The 25,840-nt window shown below is 34.9% G+C and overlaps 1 protein-coding gene across 5 annotated transcripts in view; it reads left to right on the plus strand.

Moving 5' to 3' along the window:
* Positions 1–214: 214 nt before the first annotated feature.
* The window catches only part of LOC127841989 (phosphatidylinositol 4-kinase type 2-beta-like), a 55,257-nt gene continuing 29,631 nt past the window's right edge, over positions 215–25,840 (plus strand). Inside the window, exons 1-2 of one of the 5 annotated variants that reach the window (XM_052371269.1) lie at positions 16,412–16,544; positions 23,999–24,416. In XM_052371269.1, coding sequence (XP_052227229.1) covers positions 24,174–24,416 — 243 coding nt within the window. In that variant the 5' untranslated portion in view covers positions 16,412–16,544; positions 23,999–24,173. Of the gene's footprint in view, positions 646–16,411; positions 16,545–16,691; positions 16,886–18,295; positions 18,404–23,701; positions 24,417–25,840 lie in introns of those variants that run through there. The other 4 variants (XM_052371265.1, XM_052371268.1, XM_052371264.1 and 1 more) reach the window with 4 other exon arrangements.

A 25,840-nucleotide genomic window follows, 5' to 3' on the forward strand; every position in this document is an offset into this window, starting at 1 on the left:
ATAATGTCAAGCTAGACTGAAAGTTATAACTGACCAATCAAGTTTGGGAACGACCGGTTTGACTCAAAACAAATTTTGTATCTACCTGTTAATAAAAATTCAAAAACTTATCTGAACCGTAACACATGTATTAACAAACTACGAATTTGCATTAATCTACTACAATTTAATACACAATTTCAAATAAGAAATCGTTTCGCATATGCGGATCGTAACGTAAATGAGTCATTTCCGGGTCAAAAGTCATGTATATTCGTGTATAAATAAATGAGGGCAAAATCACGAGATCTGCGTAAATATTAAATAGCTACTGGTGGCTTTTTTTAACCACAAGATAAAAAAATGGATCAAGGACCGCCACCTGATGTAACAAATGTCTCTGTCACATTTGCCCCGCGCCCTGACAGATCGGCCCGTTCCCCAACCCGAGATTCCCGTGCCGGTGGGGGTAGCCAGGAAAGCTCCCCGTTGTTAGCTCCTAGAGGACTTGAGTTTGAATATGGTGGCTTCGAAAATAACTATCCAGATGATCCTCTGTATCAAGAAGTGGTCCGTATGTCAGAGGAAGCAATAGACTGTGGTAGATATCCAGAACGCATTTACCAAGGATCTAGTGGCAGTTATTTTGTGAAGAACATTGATAATGTAAGTGGTGATTAAATGTAAATAAATATATAGCATCTTGTGAAGATTAAAAAAAAACATTAAATTCTCATCAATCATTACAGTAAGTTTTTAGAATTAACTAGCAATTTGGAAGAGGTCTATTTTTGCCTTACATGCCAGAAATTTTCGGGTCCAAATTGGGACAGTTCATTAAAAATGTCGGGACATTTTACCAAAAAGCAGGACACCTAAAACAATCAACCATGCCACCTTTACTGAAGTCAGTAATCAGCTAAATACTTACAAAACCTCATAATTTCTGGCAAATATTGATGATAAATGTGTTTAGAATTGCATGAACACAGACGTTCTTCATTTTCCGGAAGTTAACAAACATGTGCACAATGCAGATGAACCCATTTGTGACTAAGGCAATGTTCAACGGGATGTGTGCACATCGAGCACTGTTTTTATTCAACCGATCATCCATTAACTCTAAATTTAGATTGATGCAATATGTACAAATAATTTTCTGAAAATCAGCCAAAAAACGAAAATTAATTTATGCCTCTTGTATCGGTCAGCGCTCGATTTGTTTGACATATAAAACACTCAATACCGCGTTATAATAGTATCTTTGGACTTGATTAGGGCCATGAAATACAAAAGCAATCTGCTTAATGCACTACGATGCATCTATCCCTAGCAATTAACGACCCTTATCATAAAAAATACCCTGGTGTGAATGCCCGATAAAATCAATAATTTGCCGATATATCGCTGATAATGTGTCAACAACAATACTGGATCACTCGACTTGTTGATATGGTTTGTTAATAGGGGGCAATTAAGGGATTAGTAATGGTAATTAAAGCAAGACGGAGCTTGAATAGGGAATTTTATTTTGAATTTAAAGAGCGTATATCGTTTTGTTCGAATGTCGGGACAAATAGTGTTACATCTGGACACCAGGACAAACATCCCAAAAGGCTTAAGCAGGATTGTTTGCCAAGATCGGGACGTCTGGCATGTATGATTTTTGCCCACTTCATTAATTATTCAACCCAGGGACCTGTTTGTAAAGGTCCCTGTTCAGGGACCTATACAACAAAGGGATGCGCAACCTAGCGATATCCCGAAACAGAAATCGTTTTTATACTGGATTATCGAGTAATGGATAGAATTGGAACATGCAAAAATCTATCAATATAATATGTACAGTATACTAAACATATGAAAATCTTAAAATTTTCTATTCTTTTTAGACCTCATTTCAACTTTTTATGCTCTGAGAATAGCAGTATTTTGTCCCTAAAATGTCTAGAATTCGTTTTCGGTCGGGGGGCTTTGCCACACTGACCATACATGCCATAATTTTTTAGGTCCAAAGCGGGACATTCCATAAAAATTGTCGGGACATTTTACCCAAAAGCGGGACACCTAAAACGATTTATCATTCCACCTTTACTGTAGTCAGTATAGTACTAATACTCTTGATACTTTTATTCAAGACTTAAAACATCTGATATGAAGCATGGAATCTAAAACATAACAATAACAGTTTTATAAAATAAGACAAAAGCAAACAACGAGGATATTATTCATCTTTTTAGAGTACAAAATCTAGAACATTACGACAACAATACTCATTATATTAATTTCAATGGCAAACATTAACGCAGGGGAGGCTATCCAGTACACTGAAAGTACGGGTTACAGTAAACTATCTACCAAACTGTAACATCAGTTACACACGGAATGCGCGGCCGCACACATTTCAGAGGTAGGTTTTTGGTGGAAGCAAACCGTCTTTGTGTTCATTTTAACTCTCAACAACGCCTCAACCGTTTTTACACCAACAAAAACAAAAGGACAAAAGAAGTCTATGGATGCTTTACTCGAATTATTTTTCTCTAATGTTAATAATCATATTTTGTTTTCTTCTTATATACACAGATTAAACTGAATTGTGAATTGTCAGGCGCTGTATTGGGGTAGTGTCAAACTGTCATGAATAACAACACGTTGTTTTTATTACAATAACACAAGACAAGATGGGTGCCACTTTTACTGTTTGTTGCGATGTTTATTTAAGCATGTATCCATGCGCAGTTTGTTACTTGTCAATTGTCGCGGCTTAATTGGAGTAGGGTCAAACTGTCATGCATAGCACCTCGTGGTTTTTAGCTTAATTGGAGTAGGGTCAAACTGTCATGCATAGCACCTCGTTGTTTTTATTACAATTACACCCAATTACACTAGACAGGATGGGTATCACTTATTGGACTGTTTGTTGCGATTTTGGTATATTGCACATTCGGATTATACCGTCTGCTATTTATGAACTAAACATTGAATGTAAAAGACTCATTGATGACGTAGAGTTAATTTTTCAAAACAATTGTTTTGTAAACCGTTTCAAACAAATAAAAAATAAACACATTTTCAACATTTATTTCATATTTGTATTTTATTTATTTATTTGTATTTTATAATACAACTATCGATAGCAATAAGAGACCACTATATTGAAGACCACCATGGTGTGAATGCCTGATGAAATCAATAATTAGGCGATAAATCGCTGATAAGGTGTCATAAACAACACTGGTACACACGATAAGTAGAATCGGATTGTTAATTGGGGGCAATAAAGGGATTAGCGGGGGTAAGTGTTAGCGAAACAGAGCTTGAATAGCGAATTTTATTGGAAACCTATAGACCTTACATCGTTTTTTACGATGGTCGGGACAAATCGTCTCATATCGAGACGGCAGGACAAAGGGCCCAAAAGCGGGACTGTCCCGCCGAGATCGGGACGTATGGCATGTATGACCCTGACCCCCCTACCAGGGCCTCGCCCTGGACCTACAAGGGGGCCTAGGCGGCCCCCTTGCCCCTGGCCGAATCAGTTACTTTTCCAAAATAATCCTTTGTTTACAATCATAATGACAACCCTGTGCATGTAGCATAGACCGGTCTTTTAATTAGTTAAAAATGTTACTCTGCTGTGTGAAAAATATCAACATTATCAACGCCTGTCAATTGCTTACAATTTAGAATGTATACTTTTTCTGAAGGTTTGCATGCCATTATATTATTCTGTTGGACTCCTTTTGAACATGATATCCATAGTAGTACTGAAAGTCTTTTCGTGATTTCGTGTTCAAGTATTGAAAAAAAATCAGCAGAATTTGAAGGCGAGGCGATTCATAAAAGTCGCTCATGTTTTATTTCTCAGTATAAATCAGTAAATCACTGAAACATACACATTAGTTCATGCATGATAGGTAATCTTGGTATTATTTAATTTTAAGAGTATGTGTAACAATACATTCATGTTACTAAGTGTAATGAGTATTCTGTGAATTTCAGTTAAAGAAAATATTTGAAAAACTCAATAGCATGAAAAAAAATCACATGTTTGTAAAAGATTTTGCACAAGTAAACATTTGCAATGTGAAATAGAACAACATAAATTTGATAATAATACTAACAATTTTCTATTTATTATTTCAACAACAAAAGATTGAGATTCCTCCTGACATGGTGATGCAGAAGATTTATTCGAAGCCTACAGCAATACAAAAAGCTTACTAAAATTAAATACCAAATTATCTTGTTTAAACAAGTTTGAAAATTTTATATTTATAATGAGTTTTGGGAACACATTTTTAATTAACATGATCAAAGATCTAACAGTCACTTTTGAGTTAAGCAGAGATATTCACTGCTGGAATGTGTTCATTTATGAAAAAATGATTATCAATTGATTATTTAAAACTAATTCATACTGAATTTTCTTTTGTCTTTGGCAAGTCTGAAGGTTTGTGAAGTTTGTTGTCGCCACTGCTTTATCTAGTAGACATGAATATAGTAACATCATCTTAGTGCTGGGATGGTCAAGGTACGTCTCAGGAAAAGAAAGGAATCCAATTTCCGTGTTGAATCAGACAGTATCAGTATCCTTGGCATAGCTGTGAACACCCATGTTTGTCAGCACTATTTCAAGTCCACAATGTTTTTCAACCATTAAAAGTTCTTAATGTTGAAATGACCTGGGTTTGTACGCCAAAGTTTCGCTGGCGTCATGACATTTTCCTTTGCGGGGTCAAACTTTCCTTCTCAAAAGAGCAAGAGACCCTCTTTTGCTTCTTTTAAACGCACTGAAAATATAAAACCATATGAATTTAAACCAACATGATTAATAAAGGGCTAGTATTGACTGAGCCTTTCCAAAAATGCTGCGACATTTGTGGATCAAATTAATAGTGGTTATAAAATAAAACAAGAGCGCCGCCTTGCGGGTGCAGACGGCTCATCTATTTTCTTTTTAAAGGTGAAGGGACTCTCAATTTCAATCACAAAGGAGGGAGGGGTGGAGTGAAGAGGGGTGTATAGTGTGTGAGGGTGTGGTGGTCATTTGTGAGATGATCTTAAAAAAAAAAAAAATTAGGCGGGGGGGTGGGGGGGATTCTTGGGTGCGATGGTTGGACAGTATTTCAAAAATAAAATGAAAAAAATAAATATTTTTGTTTTTATTTATTGGGTGGGGGGGTGGGGGGGGGGGTATAGTGTGAGGGTGTGGTGGTTATTTGTGAGATGATATTAAAAAATAAAAAATAATAAAAAATTGGGGGGGGGGGGCACGGGGGATGGTTTGGGTGGAGTCTATTGTGGTATGTCAGGTAAGAGTAGTTTTGTCAAAGTATCAATCAAATCTAATCATAAATAAAGAAGTTATGGCAATTTTAGCAAAATTTAATTCGACCTTGAGAGTCAAGGTCATTCAAAGGTCAAGGTAAAATTCAACTTGCAAGGCACAGAAACCTCATGACAGCATGAAAGTATTTTAAGTTTGAAAGCATTAGCCTTGATACTTTAGAAGTAAAGTGGATCAAAACACAAAATTTAACCTTATATTCAAAGTTACTAAGTCAAAAAAGTGCCATAATTCCGTAAAAATGACAACCAGAGTTATGCAACTTGTCCTTTTACTGTCCCCTTATGATAGTTTGGGATTGTTCCTAGTATGAAAGCAATATCTATGATAATTTAGGGGTAAAGTGGACCAAAACACAAAACTTAACCAAATTTTCAATTTTCTAAGTATAAAGGGCCCATTATTCCGTCCAAATGCCAGTCAGAGTTACATAACTTTGCCTGCACAGTCCCCTTATGATAGTTAATAAGTGTTGCAAGTATGAAAGCAATAGCTTTGATACTGTAGGAATAAAGTGGACCTAAACACAAAACTTAACCAAATTTTCAATTTTCTAAGTATAAAAAGGGCACATAATTCTGTCAAAATGCCAGTCAGAGTTACATAACTTTGCCTGCACAGTCCCCTTATGATAGTTAGTAAGTGTTGCAAGTATGAAAGCAATAGCTTTGATACTTAAGGAATAAAATGGACCTAAACACAAAACTTAACCAAAATTTTCAATTTTCTAAGTATAAAAAGGGCACATAATTCTGTCAAAATGCACGCCAGAGTTATCTAACTTTGCCTGCCCAGTCCCCTCATGATAGTAAGTAAGTGTACCAAGTTTGAATGCAATAGCATTGATACTTTCTGAGAAAAGTGGACCTAAACGCAAAACTTAACCGGACGCCAACGCCGACGCCAAGGTGATGACAATAGCTCATAATTTTTTTTCAAAAAATAGATGAGCTAAAAATGACTAAAATTGTATTGTTTTTGAAGTTATACAAAATTATGGTTTTGCAAATAATACAAATGAAATTTGCACGACACAATAGAAAGCAGTGTTTTTTTATGGCAATTTCGGGGCCGATATTCGGCCCCATTCCCCTCAAAAAAGAGTTTATATTTTTTCCCCATTTTGTAAAAAAAACTCCCCTCCAGAAGTTAGAAAGTTTTTTTTAGAAAGATTTGTCTCATAATCATGATAAATATATCTTAAATTTATTTCATGAACAATTAACAAAGTATATAGCTATAATTTATATTATTTTGAATTATTATAAAGAGTTGTATTAAATAGTTTTTCCCAATCAGTGGACTTTTCACATTAATTGCATTTTTCTCCCAAAATGGCAAAGAAAAGGCCTGATGTATCTATATTGTGTCAATATTTGTTAATATAAGCATTCCAATTTGGTCCATTTTATTGAAAAAAAATGCTCAAATTTGCCATTTTATCGATTTAAAAGATCCCAATTAGACTCAAAATGGCTTAGAAAACTGAGACTTTGCATGAAGGCTGAACTGTCTGAAACTTAAATGTTGAAAAAATCATTGATATATATTTTTATTTTAAGAAAAAGGACAAAGACATTCAGCTGTGAATATTATATTCATACAAACATATGTATTAATATAATAAATATCATTACATATAAACAAGTAAATTTTTTATTTTCCCCTTTTCCTAAAAAACGACGCATTTTTTCCCCTTTTGACGGGCCCCGCCACCATTCCCCTATAAGTGAAAAAAAACACTGAAATGCAACGTTTGTAAAGATACCATCATGATTATTATAGGGCTAGTATTGACTGAGCCTTTCGAAAAATGCTGCGACATATTTGATTAAATTGATAGTGATTACAAAATAAAAAAATGACTAAATTTGTATAATCTTTGAGCTAATACAAAATTATGATTTTGCAAATAATGCAAATTAAATCTGCACCACACAATGCATTGAAATGTAACGTTTGTAAAGATACAAACATGATAACTATAGGGCTAGTATTGACTGAGCCTTTCGAAAAGAGCTACGACATATGTTGATCAAACTGATAGTGGTAAAAACTTAAAAAAATCACTAAAATTGTATTGTCTTTGTGCTCATTCAAAATCATGAATTTGCAAAAAATACAAATAAAAATTGCAACACACAATGCATTGAAATGTAACGTTTGTAAAGATACCTACAAGATTAATATAGAGATAGTATAGACTGAGCCTTGCGAAAAAAGCTGCGACATATGTTGATAACACTGATAGTGATTACAAAATAAAAAAATGACTAAAATTCTATAATCTTTGAGCTATTATAAAATAATAAATTTGCAAATAATGTAAATTAAGTTTTCACTGTACACAATCCATTGAAATGTAACGTTTGTAAGAATACCATGCAACATGAATAGTATAGAGTTTTATTTGACCAAGCCTTTTGAAAAAAGCCACAACATTTGTTTATCGGATTATGGAAGTGTAAACAATGATACGCATGATTTGGTGAAACTACCCACCGTTGTTTTTATTAGTAAATATAAAGCATAGTCAAAAACAAATAAAACAATAAGATGTCTCAAATTCAACAAACCTTTGCAATGAATACTTCTTTATTGGCAACATTTGGTTAATTTGTAATCTTAATCTGACTAGATCGCTTTGTCACGGTCTCTCTGTCAAAATGGCTGCTGTAAAAATTTGCATCGTCGCGCAAAGTCTCGTTGGGTCGCAAGTCTCGTTTCCGATTTGCATAACAACGTGTTAGCTTGTTCTTCGGTTCATTGAGTAGCGAATCCTTTTGTTTGTATAAAGGTCCCTGCCCTGTTCAACCATTGGAATGTTTCTCAGCCAAAGTTTCCATGCAATCTTTTTTGAGGAAATGATTTGTGTATGCTTTTCTGATAAGAAAACACTGATAGTGGTATAAACAAGTGTTTAACCCAGTATTTGTGTGTGGTCCTACACCACATGGCCGTTTTGACATCCTGCATTGGCCTTTTTAAAAGAAAAAGATACCACACCTCCTAATTAATAACAATCTGAACAAAAATTAGCAGTCTGCAATCCAACACTGGCTTATATAATTTATAAAAAGGATAAAGTACAATAACCTCACAGGAATCACTATCAAATATTTGAGAAGCATGATATTTAAGTACGCATTGCTTAAAGCAGCACCTTGTTAGGGCTTGCCAACACTCATTGCCACATTTACTGCCAAATCATCATTAACTGAGTCAGAACATTTGATATCTCAGACTAGTTCTTGTTGGTCATATATGGTCTCAGGGCTATAGATAACAAGCGTATTTGCGTTATTACGCAATTAAAATAACCAAGAACGTAACTGAATTCAAAATAAAGCGTACAAAAACGCAAATAAAAATTAAGTAACGCAATTCCCGTAAAAAACCTTGCGTCACGAATACACCGGGCGTATTTTTTAGGCTGGTTATTTTTCGTCCTATGAAAAAAAGAAGGCAGTCTTTCCAGCGGTTATAAATCTTTGGGGTATGATTGTAATTATTTGTTGATCCGTCCATTTTCTACTTAAATTTTCAAGGTTTTCAACTCAAAATGACCCGAAAACGGGTGCATCGCTTTGAACAGCCATAACTTCATCAATTGTTCTACAAACTCTGTCTTATTTAACGCAAAAATGAATGAACTTTGATCAGAAATTCAGTAATTGTTTGTTGTTATGTAAAGGTTCCTTTTAGTCTTATTTATAAGACGCGCAAAGAATTTAGAGATACTTTTTACATGGGCTAAATTCTTTGGAACGTCTTATCGGCGACGGACCTATTATGTAGTGGAAACCGCAAGTTTAAATTTTCATCAATTTGGGTAAAATTGCAAAATAACATTACCAACTCATTTGGTCTTAGTTCAGAAGTCCGTCTTTGCCTCAAATTTCGTTGAATTGACAGGGTTTGCACAGACCTTGAAAAGTGCTTGAAAATCAAGGTTTATCTTGAAAAGTGCTTAAAAACAATCTGGAGTGCTTAAAAGTGCTTATTTTCAACCATAGCCTTGAAATGTGCTTAAAAAGTGCTTGAATTTGGCTGGAAAAGTGCTTGAAAAACGGATAAAAATATCTAATTTCCGTGAGTCGGAAGTCGTAGTTTTTTCACGATTTATGACGGTTCTGATCTGTTCATACGGGCAGGTACTGGATCGGTACAGGTTGGTGAAGGTTTTAGAACGTAAGGGAGGCAACTACTACTAATCTTCCGCCAATTGGTCTACTTCGATTTTTGTTGTACGCATTATGCCATAACGGTGCTGACAAGTTGAAATATGCCAGTGAATAAGTACATTTTTCAGAAAGGGTGGCTTTTAAAGTACCCTTGGGTTGTTGACAATGCCGATTCTAAAGTCAAAGCATCTTGTAAAGAACGCAGAACAGGTATAGAGATCGACAGTTTGGGGGAATCGGCGTTGAAAAGCCACCTAAAATGCAGTTTGTCTGTGAAGCAAATTCATTCGGTTAACCCAATTCATTCAGGCGTACTGCAAAATACAAAAGATAAAAAAGTTGCACTTGACTGATTGTCAAATAAATAAGATGATACTGTGAAGAAACTGCAATCTGGTTAAATGAGTGCAGACTCTCAAGTCTAAACATAAACAGTACACTATTGCATCTACAACAGATTTTACATGTACATGTGTACCTGCTGTAGAAAATTACTTAATAAGTATAATTTTTACTAGCCTCAATTAATACATGGCATTTAATATTGCCGTTGCGAGATTCTGTACATTTGTAGTTTTCTATTTTTACTTCAGAATTAATTTGTATCAGATGTTAATTGTCTAACATTTTGTAGCAGCTATATTATAGCATTGGAATATCTGTTATGAACATTTAGATTACATAATGATATTCAATACAAATAACAGTTTTTTTTTGTATGTTTAATGCCTTGGTCAATTACTATATCATAATGAAATATCTTACTTTTGTTTAAACAGTTGTTACTGTAGCAGGGTAGTGCAGACTGTTGAAATTCACATAGAATGTTAGGCAAGAAGAGACCAATTTAGCGAAAATATTGTCAGTATTGGCCACAGAATAATATACAGTTTTCAGTAGGTCGTACTAAAAAAGTGCTTGAATTTGGATTTTTTCCCTTGAAAAGTGCTTAAAAAGTGCTTGAATTTCATTGGAGAAAATCTTTATGAACCCTGATTGAAGTTAGAAAGGCAATAATTCTTGAGTGAAATGTCTGCTTAAATCGCAACACAATTACTAACCTCACACCTTGTTTTGAAACAGGTTTAAATGTCAACCAATCAGAAGAAAGCATTACGGTGTAACCCGTACGCGTAATTTGCCTATTCATGTCATCTTAGTAATGCATCAGCGAGTAAATTTGGAATGATTTTTTATGTACCATATAAAAATAAAAGATGTTATTCATTTCAGAACTTGCAAATTTTTAATTGTCACTTTAGACAAAAAACCAATGCTCAATTAATCCAGAAAATTATAATAACATCGCTTTACTATATGACGCTCTGCGCTCACAACAGCGAGCAAATCGAGAGATATTGAAAATTTGAATAGTGGTTGGATTTAAATTGCTTAGGCGTGCAAAATTCAAAGTGTCATTACATAATTTTTACGGATCATTATCGAGAAATGAATTATCTTCACAGGTATCATGTAAATATTATTGCAATCCGTTGATATTAAGTGTCCGATATCGGGGATTGAATGTTGCTCACAAAATCCTTGCGCAACAATAAAGACAAAGAAGGAAAACTTTCCACCATTGTTTTGGTCCTTCTCCGGTTGTACGCTCGGCTCCAAATATTACCAATAAAAAAGTAGCTTAATATTTGAGAGCGTCAACAAGTTGGACTAAGGTACCTTTTTGAATTCCATTTGTATAAATAAAATAGTAACCTTAGTAGATTTTTAGTATAATATATATGTCATTTCCCTAAATTACCCAATTGAGCTAAAAAAAAACGGGGGTGAAAAATTCAATTAAGCTTAAAAGTAGGGGGTGAAAATTTTTGCTAAAACTATCGAATTTACAAAAACCCTATTGTTGTCAAAAACAGGGGTTGATTACCCAATATACCCCAAAAGTTATCTACATGTATAGCCCTTGGTCTAATTAAACTAGGCCACAAGGAAAAAAAGAAATAAGCTTGTGAACACTCTAGAGACCACATTTATTGCTAGAATCTTCATAACATTTAGTAAGGACAATTTTGCAGATGAAAAAATGACAAAAGTCAAAACTGGGATTATTTGAGGTCAACAATAGGTCTCAAGGTATGTTAAAAAAGGCTAGTGAACACAGGCCACATTTATTGCCCAATCATCATGAAATTAGCTCAGAACGTTTTTATGCCCTTGGATCGAAAGATCGGAGTATATTGTTTTGGCCTGTCTGTCTGTCTGTCATTCATTTATTGTATGTGTGTGTCCCAAAACTTTAACCTTGGTTAAAGTTTGATAACTTTTGCAATATTGAAGATAGCAACTTCATATTTGGCATGCATGTGTATCTTACTGAGCTGCACATTTTGAGTGGTGAAAAGTCAAGGTCAAGGTCATCCTTTTTTAAGGTCAAAGGTCAAATATAATTGTATTTTTATGCCCCCTTTCGAAGAAAAGGGGGCATATAGTGATCGGACTGTCCGTCTGTCTGTCTGTCCGTCTTTCAGTCACACTTTGCGTTTAGGTTTAGAAAAATGCTCATAACTCCTATGTCCCTTGAGTAATAACCTTCATATTTGGTATGCATGTGTATATGGACAAGGCCTTTCCATACGCACAAATATTTTGACCCCTGTGACCTTGACCTTGAACTTAGGGTCCGCGTTTAGGTTTCAAAATCTGCGTTTAGGTTTCAAAAATGCTCATTACTTCGATGTCCCTTGAGATATAACCTTCATATTTGGTATGCATGTGTATATGGACAAGGAATTTCCATATGCACACAAATTTTTACCCCTGTGACCTTGACCTTGAAGATAGGGTCCGCGTTTAGGTTTCGAAATCTGCGTTGAGGTTTTGAAAAATGCTCATAACTTCTATGTCCCTTGAGATATAACCTTCATATTTGGTATGCATGTGTATATGGACAAGGCCTTTCCATACGCACACCAATTTTGACCCCTGTGACCTTGACCTTGTACTTAGGGTCCGCGTTTAGGTTTCGAAATCTGCGTTTAGGTTTCGAAAAAAGCTCATAACTTCTATCAAGCGTTTATAGGGGGCATAAGTCATCCTATGGTGACAGCTCTTGTTCTTTCCTTAAACTTTTACCTTCGTTCAAGTTTGGTCATAACTTTTTGAATATTGAAGATAGCAACTTGATATTTGTCATGCATGTGTATCTCATGGAGCTGCACATTTTGAGTGGTGAAATGTCAAGGTCATCCTTCAAAGTCAAAGGTCAAATTCATGGCTTCAAAGCGGCGCAATAGGGGGCATTGTGTTTCTGACAAACACATCTCTTGTTTTTTAGAGCCTTTCAATTTGGATAAATATACACTTTCTATGTCCCCCACCACTAAAGTGGGGGACATATTTTTTTGCTGTGGCTTTGTGTGTTTGTTTGCCCCAACTTTAACATTTGCCATAACTTTAACAATATTGAAGATAGCAACTTTATATTTGGCATGCATGTGTATCTCATGGAGCTTCACATTTTAAGTGCTGAAAGGTCAAGGTCATCTTTTAAGGTTAAAGGTCATATATATGGGGACATAGTGTTTTACAAACACATTGCTTGTTGACATTGGAAATGGAGCCATATTTTTGCCCAAGATTTAAAAACAAAAACAAGGCTTTTTCAACAGTGGAACTTGCTGGATAAATAACATGTTACTTGGTCAAATTTAATAAGAAGCTTGTGAGCCCTGTAGAGGCCACATTTATTTTCTTGAACTTTGTTAAGAGCATTAGTTCCAACAATATCTCTATAATGAGTAAGAAACTAGATTATATGGGGTGAAAAGCTTGGTCACTGGGTCAAATTAAAGAAAAAGCTATTTTACACTCTAGAAGTCATATTTGTTTGTGCCATGTTATGACACTTGCTTTGAGCATTTATTCTGATGATTTCTCGGATGATTGACACATTGTTCAATTGGAAAAATTGACCGCCACAAGTTTTTCCTTATTTTGCTGTATTCAAACCATTTGAACATTCTAGAGGTCTCATTTCTACCCACTCTATGCGAAACTCGCTCAAAACATAAAATCAACTCTTTATATTTTTGCTGAGTTCAAAATTGTGAAACCTTGTGACAGAACCTGCTCAGAACAGATAAGTTCCTTGGGGTCTCAGGGGAGCACCTTAGGGCTTCGGCCCTCTTGCTGTTGATAACTATCAGCTTTTTGTTTATGAACCCTTTCCCCCATAAGAAGCTAAGTGAAAATGGCTTTTGCAACCAGCATAAAACCAGAACTCGCAGTCTGTTTAGGTTTTATGCTGTTTGCTGCTTTTCAGTATCTAAGGGTTCGAATTGAAGCCTTTAAAACTTGAATCTAATAAGAAAGGTCTTTAATTAAATTGATCTTTCTAAGGGACTACAAATGCATATAAATATGTATCTTAAGTGGTAAAGGTTTTACACACAATTTTAGTCAAAACGACGCCAATTTTTTCAATCCAAAGAGCCCAGCCTCATTCTAAAATTTTGAAAAAAACAACATTGGTGTTTGAAAGTCCTGATCAATGTGTGTGACAATCATCATGCTATTTCAGCGACTGTTTTGCCTTAAAAAAAAATTCTTGGGAGGGGGGAATTGTATGATTTGTTATTATGCCCCCCTTCAAAGAAGAGGGGGTATATTGTTTTGCACATGTTGGTCCATATGTCCGTCCACCAGATGGTTTCCGGTTGGTAACTCAAGAACACTTATGCCTAGGATCATGAAACTTCATAGGTACATTGATCATGACTGGCAGATGACCCCTATTGATTTTCAGGTCACTAGGTCAAAGGTCAAGGTCATTTGAAAAAAAGTTATGAGCTATTGTCATCACCTTGGCGTTGGCGTCCGGTTAAGTTTTGTGTTTAGGTCCACTTTTCTCATAAAGTATCAAAGCTATTGCATTCAAACTTGGTACACTTACTTACTATCATGAGTAGACTGGGCAGGCAAAGTTAGATAACTCTGGCATGCATTTTGACAGAATTATGTGCCCTTCTTATACTGAGAAAATTAAATAGTTGGTTAAGAAAAAAGTATACTTTTTGCGATTGGGAATATAGCCGAATTTCGGCTATAAAATCGGGCCAAAAAAAAACCCTGCCTAGGATCATGAAACTTCATAGGTACATTGATCATGACTGGCAGATGATCCCTTTGATTTTCAGGTCACTAGGTCAAAGGTCAAGGTCACAGTGACTCAAAACAGTAAAATGGTTTTCGGATGATAACTCAAGAACGCTTATGCCTAGGATCATGAAACTTCATAGGTACAATTATCATGACTTGCAAATGACCCCTATTGATTTTCAAGTCACTAGGTAAAAGGTCAAGGTCACAGTGACAAAAAACGTATTCACACAATGGCTGCCACTACAACTGACCATATGGGGGGCATGCATGTTTTACAAACAGCCCTTGTTTGTTTTTTGTTTTGGGAGAAAATGTTCGATTATAATTTGTTAGGAAAAAGCCTTCTTTTTTTGGCGTAGCTGTTTAACGTCACTTTTGACCTTAGATGACCTTCATTCATGATAGGTCCCACATGAATAAATCGGAATTGTTCATTGGCTAATAATACAAAAATCACCATAAACATTGGATGCATATCATTTGAACTGAAATATGAATATATTGTAAATAACATGTAAATGACAATAAATTAAAAACTGTCATGATACAAAACATCATCTAAACATGACATTGAAACGTTTCTCCTTAGTTTACGAAGCAGTATAGCATTAATCACATGTCTCTACTATTAAAAGAAGCTTTAAGTTTTGTTTATATGCCGTAGCTGGTCACACTAAACACTACAAAAACAGGCTAGATGCACTTTACCGGTACACAGTTGTTTACCACTATCGACAAAGTGGGGGTTTGGGGGCGGTAGCCCACGATACTAAGGAAATATATAAGTATTGGAAATAAATCTGTCTTTGATTTATTCTAATCCATATTTGCGTTTATTAGTGTAAACATGTTTCTTTGTACTTTGTTTTGTTCATTTTTTATATAAAGTTCTGTCTTTCTGCAAAAAATTCATATCACTATGATGCTTGCAATATTGAGTCTTTTATGTTTACATTCTACTAACATCTTTACACATTACATGTATAACACAAGTCATAATCTCTTATTTAATTCCAACATTATGTTCATAGCTTTCAGTGGTGAATATGTTTTCTTTTCCTATTGAAACTAATGTATTACTCATTCAATTATGAAAACCTAGTCATTACAATACTTATTGACATAAAACATACAATTTCACCTCTTCTTGTTCTTCATTTCTTATTTATTAATATAGTAAACTATATTATCTTATTATCACTCACTGCCTTCATTAAAATACATGGTCGCTTCATTCCATCTCTTTTCAATGGTCGCAAACATTACAACATCAACGCCGTTTGTCTTTTTAAAGATATTTCTTGTTTCTATTATGTGGGAAAAAACAGCATGATTTTGTTATGGGAAAAAAGTCATAGCAGTGAAACGATAAAGTTTTTCGTGGAAAACTGAATTATTGGTTTAAATTTTACCAGAAGATGACAGCATATATCAACCACTACTCGCGGAAGAAAAAAGTTTTGATTATGTGACAGCTTACTTGACTGAATGCGATGTAAGCGATCTGCTTTGTCTGGGATTGCAAATGTAATAATGCCAAGGGAAATAAGAATGTGATGTGTCCTTGTGTAGGAGACAGTATTGGAAAACAGGCTGTCCTGGTTGTTTTATTGTGATAGACTCACGTTAGTGTGAATAGGAAACTGTGTTCAAATTACGATATAGATTGACAATCCAACTGGCCTTTGATAAAAGGGAGGAAATACTGAAATCATTTACACAGGGCTGGCATTATTTTGAGAGATAAAGAGTCCATGCTCTCAGGCTTTTAAGATTGCTTAACCAGTGTTTACATGGCTTTTAATGTGTCAGAGATAACATGTTGACTTCTGTGGAGTACTTGATGTTTTGTTGTGATTCTGTGGTGAATTTCATATTAACTGTATATTCAGAAAATGCATTGTTAATGTGTGAGTGTGAAAAGCTGGTACTACTTGTACATGTACATCGTTATGCAGATACATGATCTTGAAGTATTTTGAATTAAAAATGTTGTTCATATTGAAGTTTAGAAGTTAAATTAAAGTGTTCATTAAATGTGTTTAATGACACATAATTACTGAATAAAAAATTATTTTATCATAAAGAATATATTTTACATGAAATATGAATACCAAGTGCTTGAAGGATATAACATAGTGCTTAAATCTTGTATTTTAAAACATTTTACTGTACATAATAAATTTACATTTGTATGATATTGTCATTGGAAAAATGGTGTAGGGCAATGGAGCGTAACGCTTCTCCAAAGGTAATGACCAGAAGGTGTCTGTCTGTTCATCCAAAACTTTTCATGTGATCAGTCCCAATTAGCATGGATATTAATGAATTCTGTCTTTGGGATACATTTCTACTATTAAATGAACTGGTTACAAAAGTTCTTAATCTGATACAAAAGCTGATATCAAAATTGTTAAGTAGCTTTAAGTGTGGAATGTTATTGTGGAACTACTGTAAAATAAATTCTATTGTTGCCATATGGTGGAAGTGTACAGAGTCCACGTTGAACTGATATAGTAGTGGCATGTTGGTTGATAAGGGACATAACTGCCTGACAAGTGTAGAATTATGATAGTAGGTTATATTACACTAATTCCATTTCCCATAGGGTCCCATTATAAAACTGCCAACTTTCAAAGCATTTTTCTTGTATCTCCTATATATCAAATTTTGTAAGACCGGTATCATTTTAAAGATAAATCTGTCCTCTTCCAATAAATGCAGTCAAAAATATATAATCTTGCAACTTCTAAGAAAGTAAAATTCGCTCAAAGGCAAGCCCCTTCGGAAAACAGAGTTTCGAAAGTGAAATTTCTACAAAAGCCCTGTACTTCAATAAACGCACCCCAAACAGTCATCTTTCAACGTAATCCCCAATGAAATGTGCCTAAATGTTGCAGACACACACAGGATGCAGGAAATAATCACAAAAAGCATGGGTGCCATCGCTAAATTGCTTTTAATACCGAAGAGAAAAGGAACTCTTTAGAAATAGGCACTACTTTCGAATGGCCCGGACCACGGAGGGATACAAAATGATTTAGTGTAATGTAACCTAGTAAAGTTTAGTGTACTTTTGTGTACTTATTAGGCTGTATGTTAGCTTTGATATACACCACTGTTTATAGGAAAACTAATGGGGATGAAAAAGTACCATACATAATGCGAATGGTGTCAAATTAAACATTGTTTTTATGTGAAAAAAAAATAAAAATTCATTTGTTCCATGTGGATGAATAATACAAACCATTCATCTTTATTTGCTTTTAATTTTAAAGGCCAGGTTAAGATATATGTGACCATGCAAAATTACAAATTATGTAAAAGTACTGTAAAATAACTAATTAATTACACAAGTAATCAATGAAATAATAAGTATTGAGTATAAGGTATTCGTAAAATTGGATGTTAATGGTTGTAAACATGACAGTATGATGTCTGCCAGCTAGTATACTGGTATTGATTAGTGGGTTAACTTACAGTACAAACCAATTTTACTAACAGTTCAGAATAGTTGATATTTATACTAAAATCATTCAAGTCAGGATATTTATAGTGTTGATTTTGTACACAGTGTTTTGATTGGGTTGTTCAGTTATATACATGTATACACACAACTGTTCCATTCAGTAATACTTACTCATGATCGAGTGTGGATTTAGACAAACATAATAGTGACAATGTTTTTGATGTAGTGAGATGTGATTTACTGTGTGACTGTTTGTCTTCCTCATTTTCTTATTAACATTATGATTTGATTTTGTTTACGGTAGATATGATTTTAAATTTAGATCAGTTATCATGTAATTTGATACCAGGTTAATGTTTTTAATAAGCTAAGTTGCTTTTTAGCTCACCTGATTGCTCAGGTGAGCTTTTGTGACCGGTCTTTGTCCGTCGTATTTCCGTCCATCCGTTAGTCCGTTAACATATGCTCGTAAACACTCTAGTGGCCACATTTCTTGTCTCATCTTAATGAAACTTGGTCAGAAGCTTTGTCCCAATGAAATCTCAGCTGAGTTCGAAACTGGGTTATGCCGGGTCAAAAACTAGGTTACTAGGTCAAAAAAAAAGAAAAACCTTGTAAACACTGTAAAAGTCACATTTCATGTCCAATCTTCATGTAACTTTGTCAAAATGTTTGTCATAATGATATCTTGGTTGAGTTAAAAAGTGGTTCCGATCTGTTGAAAAACATGGCCGCCAGTGGGCGGGGCAGTTTTCCTTATTTGGCTTTAGAGAAACCTTGTAAACACTCTAGAAGTCACAATATTTGCCCAATAATCATGAAAGTTGGTCAAAACATTTGTTCAATTGATGTCTCGGACGAGTTCGAAAATGATCGAGATCGGTGAAAAAACATGGCCGCAAGTGGGCGGGGCATTTTTCTCCATATGTATATACACTACGCAACCCGTGATTGTTGCCTAATTCGCGGAGTCAAGGCGGACAGTTTGCTTTTTTAGTGGAAAATCGCCGCGATTTCACGTGATTCCTCACTCCGCCGTCGCGCGAGAGCAAGATAATCTTCGCGCTGATTCCCCTCAATATTTTGCCGTGATTCGCCGCGATTCGCCGTGATCGCAGTGAATATCGGTGACATCGATGATTAGCCAATTCATGCATATAAACCGAATTGTATCGATAACTGTATACATAACGCTTTTCTAATGTTCACAATTATCAAATTATCCAACATAATTACAACATCACTTAAGAAAAAATAATCTTAAACATTTATGTCGGTAAATATGTTTTAGAATTTCATTAACACAACCATATGACTACGCCATTTTTCAGAAGTGTAAAGAGTACAGTGCATAAAGTGGGACACAGCTTTTATTGGACCAGCGTATTTAAATTTAGATTGAATGCAATACGATCTTACAAAAATATGTTTTATTGCGTCATACGCCTTCATGTAAAAAACATTTTCCTCCTGGAAATTGTGCTATTAATGCATAATGTTATCACAACATTTTTTCGACACGTAAATCGTTATAACAAATTAATATTCAATTCAAAACAAATATACCATAAGTATAAATGTTCCGTTAAATTCCCAAATGAGAATAATAATTTATAATCCGAAACACACGATGTTTTAATGTTAACACGACGTTTACAAATGCTTCCAATGTAGTCATCATGTATATTTCCCGACAAAAGAGCGCGAAAATTATGCAGCAATGTACAAGGTCAAGGTATACAAGCATGCAAGTATTTGTTTTTTTTATACAAACTGTGTAGCGCAGAGAACATTGAATTCTGTTGATTTTGGTTAAATGTTTCTTTGGTATTTTTAAAACAATTATGTCGCCATCAATTTGATATTTCTTTTAAAGTCATTTCAAATCAAACACGCCGTATCCGTATCGTTACTGATAGAAGTGAAACATAATACCTTGACTTGTATAGTTTTTTTGTTGTGAAAGACCATCTGAGTAAACGCCAAAAATAAATGCATTAGTAAACTGTTATTTTTTGTCAATGCCCTTTGATCCATTCTCGCACTTAATTGGCAGTGCCATCCTGTTGTTTCTGTGATTGTCACATCTTTTCACAGTTTGAACACGTACAAAGAGTGCCAATTAGACACTAGAACAAACGCTATCACCTGCTGGACAGTACACAATAAAAAATCAAATGTTGAGGGTTTTTTTTTGTTTTGGGCGTGAAAACCCAGAGAAATGCATGTACATTATACATCATCATCAAATTTATTGAACTCTGCGAACGCTAAGTGCTATGTTGATATACTCGTTTTTTTTTAGCAAAACAAACACAATGTTTAATGGCTTTAATATATAGGCAATGATGTTATAACAAAATATTATATAACATGATGTCATAATAACATATACTTAAAAATAGAACAGTTATGTATTTCCGGCTTATCAAGCATTGTGAATGTATGTACATGTACAACGCTCGGAAAGTATCGCGAGTAACACAAGTTATCCGCATTGGAGCCTGAAACAGATAATAAATAAGTATAGCATAATTTAGTCCAAATAATTAGACGTAATCTACCGATTACATTTAACCTTTAAATGAAAGTGTTACTTAAACAATTTTCCGTGTCTTAAGACGCGAATATTTTGCTAAACACTGTTAACAAAAGGGCTACACGTTATTATTCTTAATGAAATGCAAAAATGAGTCTTAACATAATTAATAACGTCAATAAACACACACAGTAAGATCAAAGTTTAAATGGAAAACTTATATATATCATATTTCTCGTAAAGTACAAAATTATTAGTTTCGTCTTAATCAAATACCATGTATAGAGAAACAAGGTCTTTATAACCGACCAATGACAAAACAAAGCAACTTTCAATTTACACTGTGCTACATGTATATGGCAACAATATGGAATTTGAACAGTGGTGGTGTATTCGGGCCTGGAATATAATTGCTTGTAAGTTTTAATAAACATTCTGCTAATGCAATTAGTTAAATAATGTTTACATGTTATGTTCAATAATTATTGTATGGTCATTCTGCGCTTTATATTAATTAGGAGCCGTTAAAGCTTCCGACATTACTTCATCAAGTTCATGTCGGAACAGGAGTATTTTAGCTAATACGCCCATTGTATACAACAACAACAAAATCTTTTTTATTGCAATGTATAATGTAAGTGTATACATATATGTTACATGTACATGTTAGTGTAACCCTCAACGTAAATCGCTTAAAAAGGTGAACCACGGCGGTTCGCGGTGATTCGTGCTGATTGCGTAAGAGCGAGATACATCGCGCGACGGTCACTGTGGAGTCGCCGAGACATCACCCAAATTTTCTTATCGCTCGGAATCACCGTGATTTGTCACATTGCATCGATTGCGGTGATGTGAGAATCGCGACAAAAATCACAGGTCGCGTAGTGTAGTGGCAGTTTTCCCTAATTGGCTATAGAGAAACCATGTAAACACTCTAGAAGTCACAATATTTGCCCAATCATCATAAAAGTTGGTAAAAACTTTGGATTTATTGATATCTCGGACGAGTTTGAAAATGGTCAGGATCGGTGAAAAAACATGGCCGCCAGTGGGCGGGGCATTTTTCTCTATTTGTATATAGTAAAAACGTGAACACAGCAGAAGTCACATTTTTGGCCCAATTTTCATGAAATTTGCTCAGAACATTTGTTTCCTTGATACAAGAGTTGAGTTCAAAAATGGTTCCGGTCAGTTAAATAACATGGCTGCTGGGAGTGGGGCAGTTTTCTCATTATGCCCCCCCCCCCCCCCTTTCGAATAAGAGGGGGTATATTGTTTTGCTCATGTCGGTCCGTCCGTCCACCAGATGGTTTCCGGATGATAACTCAAGAGCGCTTATGCCAAGGAACATGAAACTTCATAGGTACATTGATCATTATTTGCAGACTGATGACCCCTATTGATTTTCAGGTCACTAGGTCAAAGGTCAAGGTCACGATTACCCAAAATAGTGAAATGGTTTCAGAATGATATCTCAAGAACGCTTATGCCTAAGATCATGAAACTTCATAGATACATTAATCATGACTCGCAGATGACCCCTATTGATTTTAATGTCACTAGGTCAAAGGTCAAGGTCATGGTGACCCAAAGCAGTAAGATGGTTTCCGGATGATAACTCAAGAACGCATATGCCTAGGATCATTAAAACTTCATAGATACATTGATCATGACTCACAGATAAGCCCTATTGATTTTCATGTCACTAGGTCAAAGGTCAAGGTCACGATGACCCGAAATAGTAAAATGGTTTCTGGTTGATAACTCAAGAACGCTTAGGCCTAGGATCATGAAACTTCATAGGTACATTGATCATGACTCGTAGATGACCCCTATCAATTTTCAGGTCACTAGGTCAAAGGTCAAGGTCACGGTGACCCGAAATAGTAAAATGGTTTCCAGATGATTACTCAAGAACGCTTATGCCTAGGATCATGAAACTTCATAGGTACAATGATCATGACTTGCAGATGACCCCTATTGATTTTCAGGTCACTAGGTCAAAGGTCACGGTCACGGTGACCTGAAATAGTAAAATGGTTTCTTGATGATAACTTAAGAACGCTTATGCCTAGGTTCATGAAACTTCATAGGTATATTGATCATGACTCGCAGATGACCCCTATTGATTATCAGATCACTAGGTCAAAGGTCAAGGTCACAGTGCCTAAAAATGGATTCACACAATGGCTGTCAAGGTCACGGTGACTCAACTTAGAAAAATAGTTTCCGGATGATAACTCAAGAATGCTTTCGCCTATGATCATGAAACTTCATAGGTACATTGATCATGACTGGCAGATGAAATAATTATGAAACTTGACCAGGATGTTTGTCTGGACAATACATGTATCTAGGTCAAGTTTGACATTTGGTAAAGATTAAATGAACCGACTCCTCTCAGGTGAGCAAACTTGGGCCATCTTGGCCCTCTTGTTAAATGATTTATGACAATTCGGTATTGATTATATATGGCTAGATAATTATTCATGGCTCAATTCACATATTTGATTTCTTAATTTGTTATTCTTTTGTTAAAAAAAAAATAAAAATGGGCTTCAAGTCTTCTACAGGGATGTAATTGTAATGTACTGAAATGAAAGCATATTGTTCTGTGAATAAAGTACATACAGGAAGTTTTTTTCTTCCTGCGTGGGTCAAAAGAATAATTTCCGCATTATTGTAATGAAAGCTATGGATATAACTCAATATTTATGCTTACAAAAAAACAACATGCATGAATAATACAAAAAAAGTAAGGATGACCCAGGTATGCTTGCAGTTTTAAGCCTATAAGGGAAAAAAAATTCAAAGAAAAACTTCCATTTTGCAAAACCAACAAATTGTTAAATCAGGCTTTATTTTTAATCAAAATGTATAAAACCAATTAGCCTCATTGACAGCTAACAAGTTCCAGGAAGAAGTTTTCATAACTAATGAAGTGTTTACATTACACATATGTGGATAATTAATGCCCATCCGGTTGAAGTTAACTGTACTTAGTTTATTAGCACTTGTGCAACAAAGATACTCCCCTTGTTTTTAATACGAAACAAATATAATGTTCTCGTCAAAATGCATGTGTTTATGTGTGCTGTAGTGGGATGTCATACAAGATTATAATGACACAGTGGTTACCATATGTGTATCTTGGGTTGATATCAATTTCACCTTGTTGTGGGTTTTGGTGTTGGAAAATAATTTTTAGAGCATAGTTTGTCAATCTTTTGTAATCAGTTAATTCAGTTAAAAACAAAAAGATATTGAGCAGGTTCAAAGTTTTGTCATGGTTTATATATTATGCACCCATATGGGATTTACGCAAAAAAGTACACTTGATAACCTGTATTTTCCAGATGGAAAATTAATATGAATTTACAAAGCAATAATTGATAGTTACCAAAAAGGACTTTAAAAAAATGCCAAGTAAAGGATTTAAGTCAAAACTACAGGAATGACTTTACTATTGGAAAGAAAGAAACTTTCTGTGTGAATTTATGAAAGATCAGCTTACGTGTATACATATTAGCCATGGAAACAGACATGATTCACATAGTGCAAAGACAGGATTCAGGACCTGATCTGTACCAAGCCATGGAGTGTAAGATTGACCTAAAGACGTATTCGTCACCGTATGGGAATATTTTTGAAAGTTGCGAGGAAACTTATGCTCAGGTCGTGTATGAAACCGAGCTTGCCCTGGATCTCGGTCAGAAACCAAAACTCAGTGAGAAGGGAAGCAGTGGATGTTACTTTGTTTATAATAGACTTGGAGTGAGTATATCTGACATCGTGATGCATTTTTAGGCCACCGGCAGCTACTTATGCCAAGAGACATAATAGTGATTTGTCTGTTGTTTTGTTCCTCCGTCCATACATTGCTCTGTCATTACATTTGTCATACATTATGAAATTAATTCTAAATGACATGTTAAGTATAAAATTAATAATTCTACAAAGCTTTGATGATTGCATGTATGTTAACTCTTTGAAAACACCCACATCACCTGACCTCATTTTGACCTTGACCTACTTTTTGACTGAAACTGATTCCGAAGGTCCAAAGTCTTGGTTTACCCAAATGACAGGTTTTGTGTAACATTAATACTTCTTGTTACTAAGCTTTGGTGCTTGCATGGATGTTATCTATGAACATTCTTAACACATGTGCAACACCTGAGCTCAGTTTGACCTTGAAAGCGACCTACTTTTGGGCTTAGACTTAAGTCAGAGAGTCCAAATTTTGCAAAGTTACAAAACTTTAATTTTCTTTTTAGTTGTTTGTGTTATTGCCCTTGGTATATTTCTAATGCATTATATGGTGTGTTACAAAATTAAATTGGATAATTATAATGTGCAGATCATAACTGATTAATTATTAAAGTGATTCAAATGAAGCTTTGTATAATGATATATCTCAACTCTTACAAAAATGTCCTGATCTGAATGGCTTAGAGCCGTCACGTGCCCATGGAGTAATTTCCATACTACCCAAGTAGTCGAGTAGTTGGTTGAGATATAATCGTTACACCGTTAGTAACTGGCGGTGTATGGGATATACACCCTCAGTATTTAAATACCATACGAGAGCGAAAATTACTGAGGGTGTATATCCCATTCACCGTCAGTGACTAACAGTGTAACTAATAATACAGTTTTGAGAGGAAATGCAGAGTGTACAGACCATAAACAGTTGATAACTATGCAGTTATTTCCCTTATTTATTGTTCTTGCGCACAAATATAAATTGAAAGTACAAAAATGATAAGATCGAAAGTTCATTTCTGTATTTCAGTGGAGGACTTGAATGTCAAGAAAACACTTAAGGGTCAGAAAAGTACTTTTGGTGGCATTTAGAACTTACAGAACTTGTTTCAAAATACTTTTTGTGGTTTTCTTCAAAATGTTAACCATACATTGAGAAATACAGTTCTTATCGCCAGCCAGAATTTACTCTTAACTACTGTATAACTACACTTTTTGTTTGTTTTTTAGAAGAAATACACTAAACTTGTAATGTTTTATGTGTAGGGTTTTGTAGGAAAAACTGCCATCTAAATGATGATCAATTATGAGCAGCATCAGCAGTTCTCATGACACAGTTGCATGTCTTGATGAAAGATGTTTGGTTGGTTTTTAACCAGGTTTTCCGAAGGAAAAAACTGGTTATTAGATTGGCGAATGCGGGCGGGCTGGCT

The sequence above is a fragment of the Dreissena polymorpha genome, chromosome 8, assembly GCF_020536995.1.
Source record: "Dreissena polymorpha isolate Duluth1 chromosome 8, UMN_Dpol_1.0, whole genome shotgun sequence".
Classification (NCBI taxonomy): domain Eukaryota; kingdom Metazoa; phylum Mollusca; class Bivalvia; order Myida; family Dreissenidae; genus Dreissena; species Dreissena polymorpha.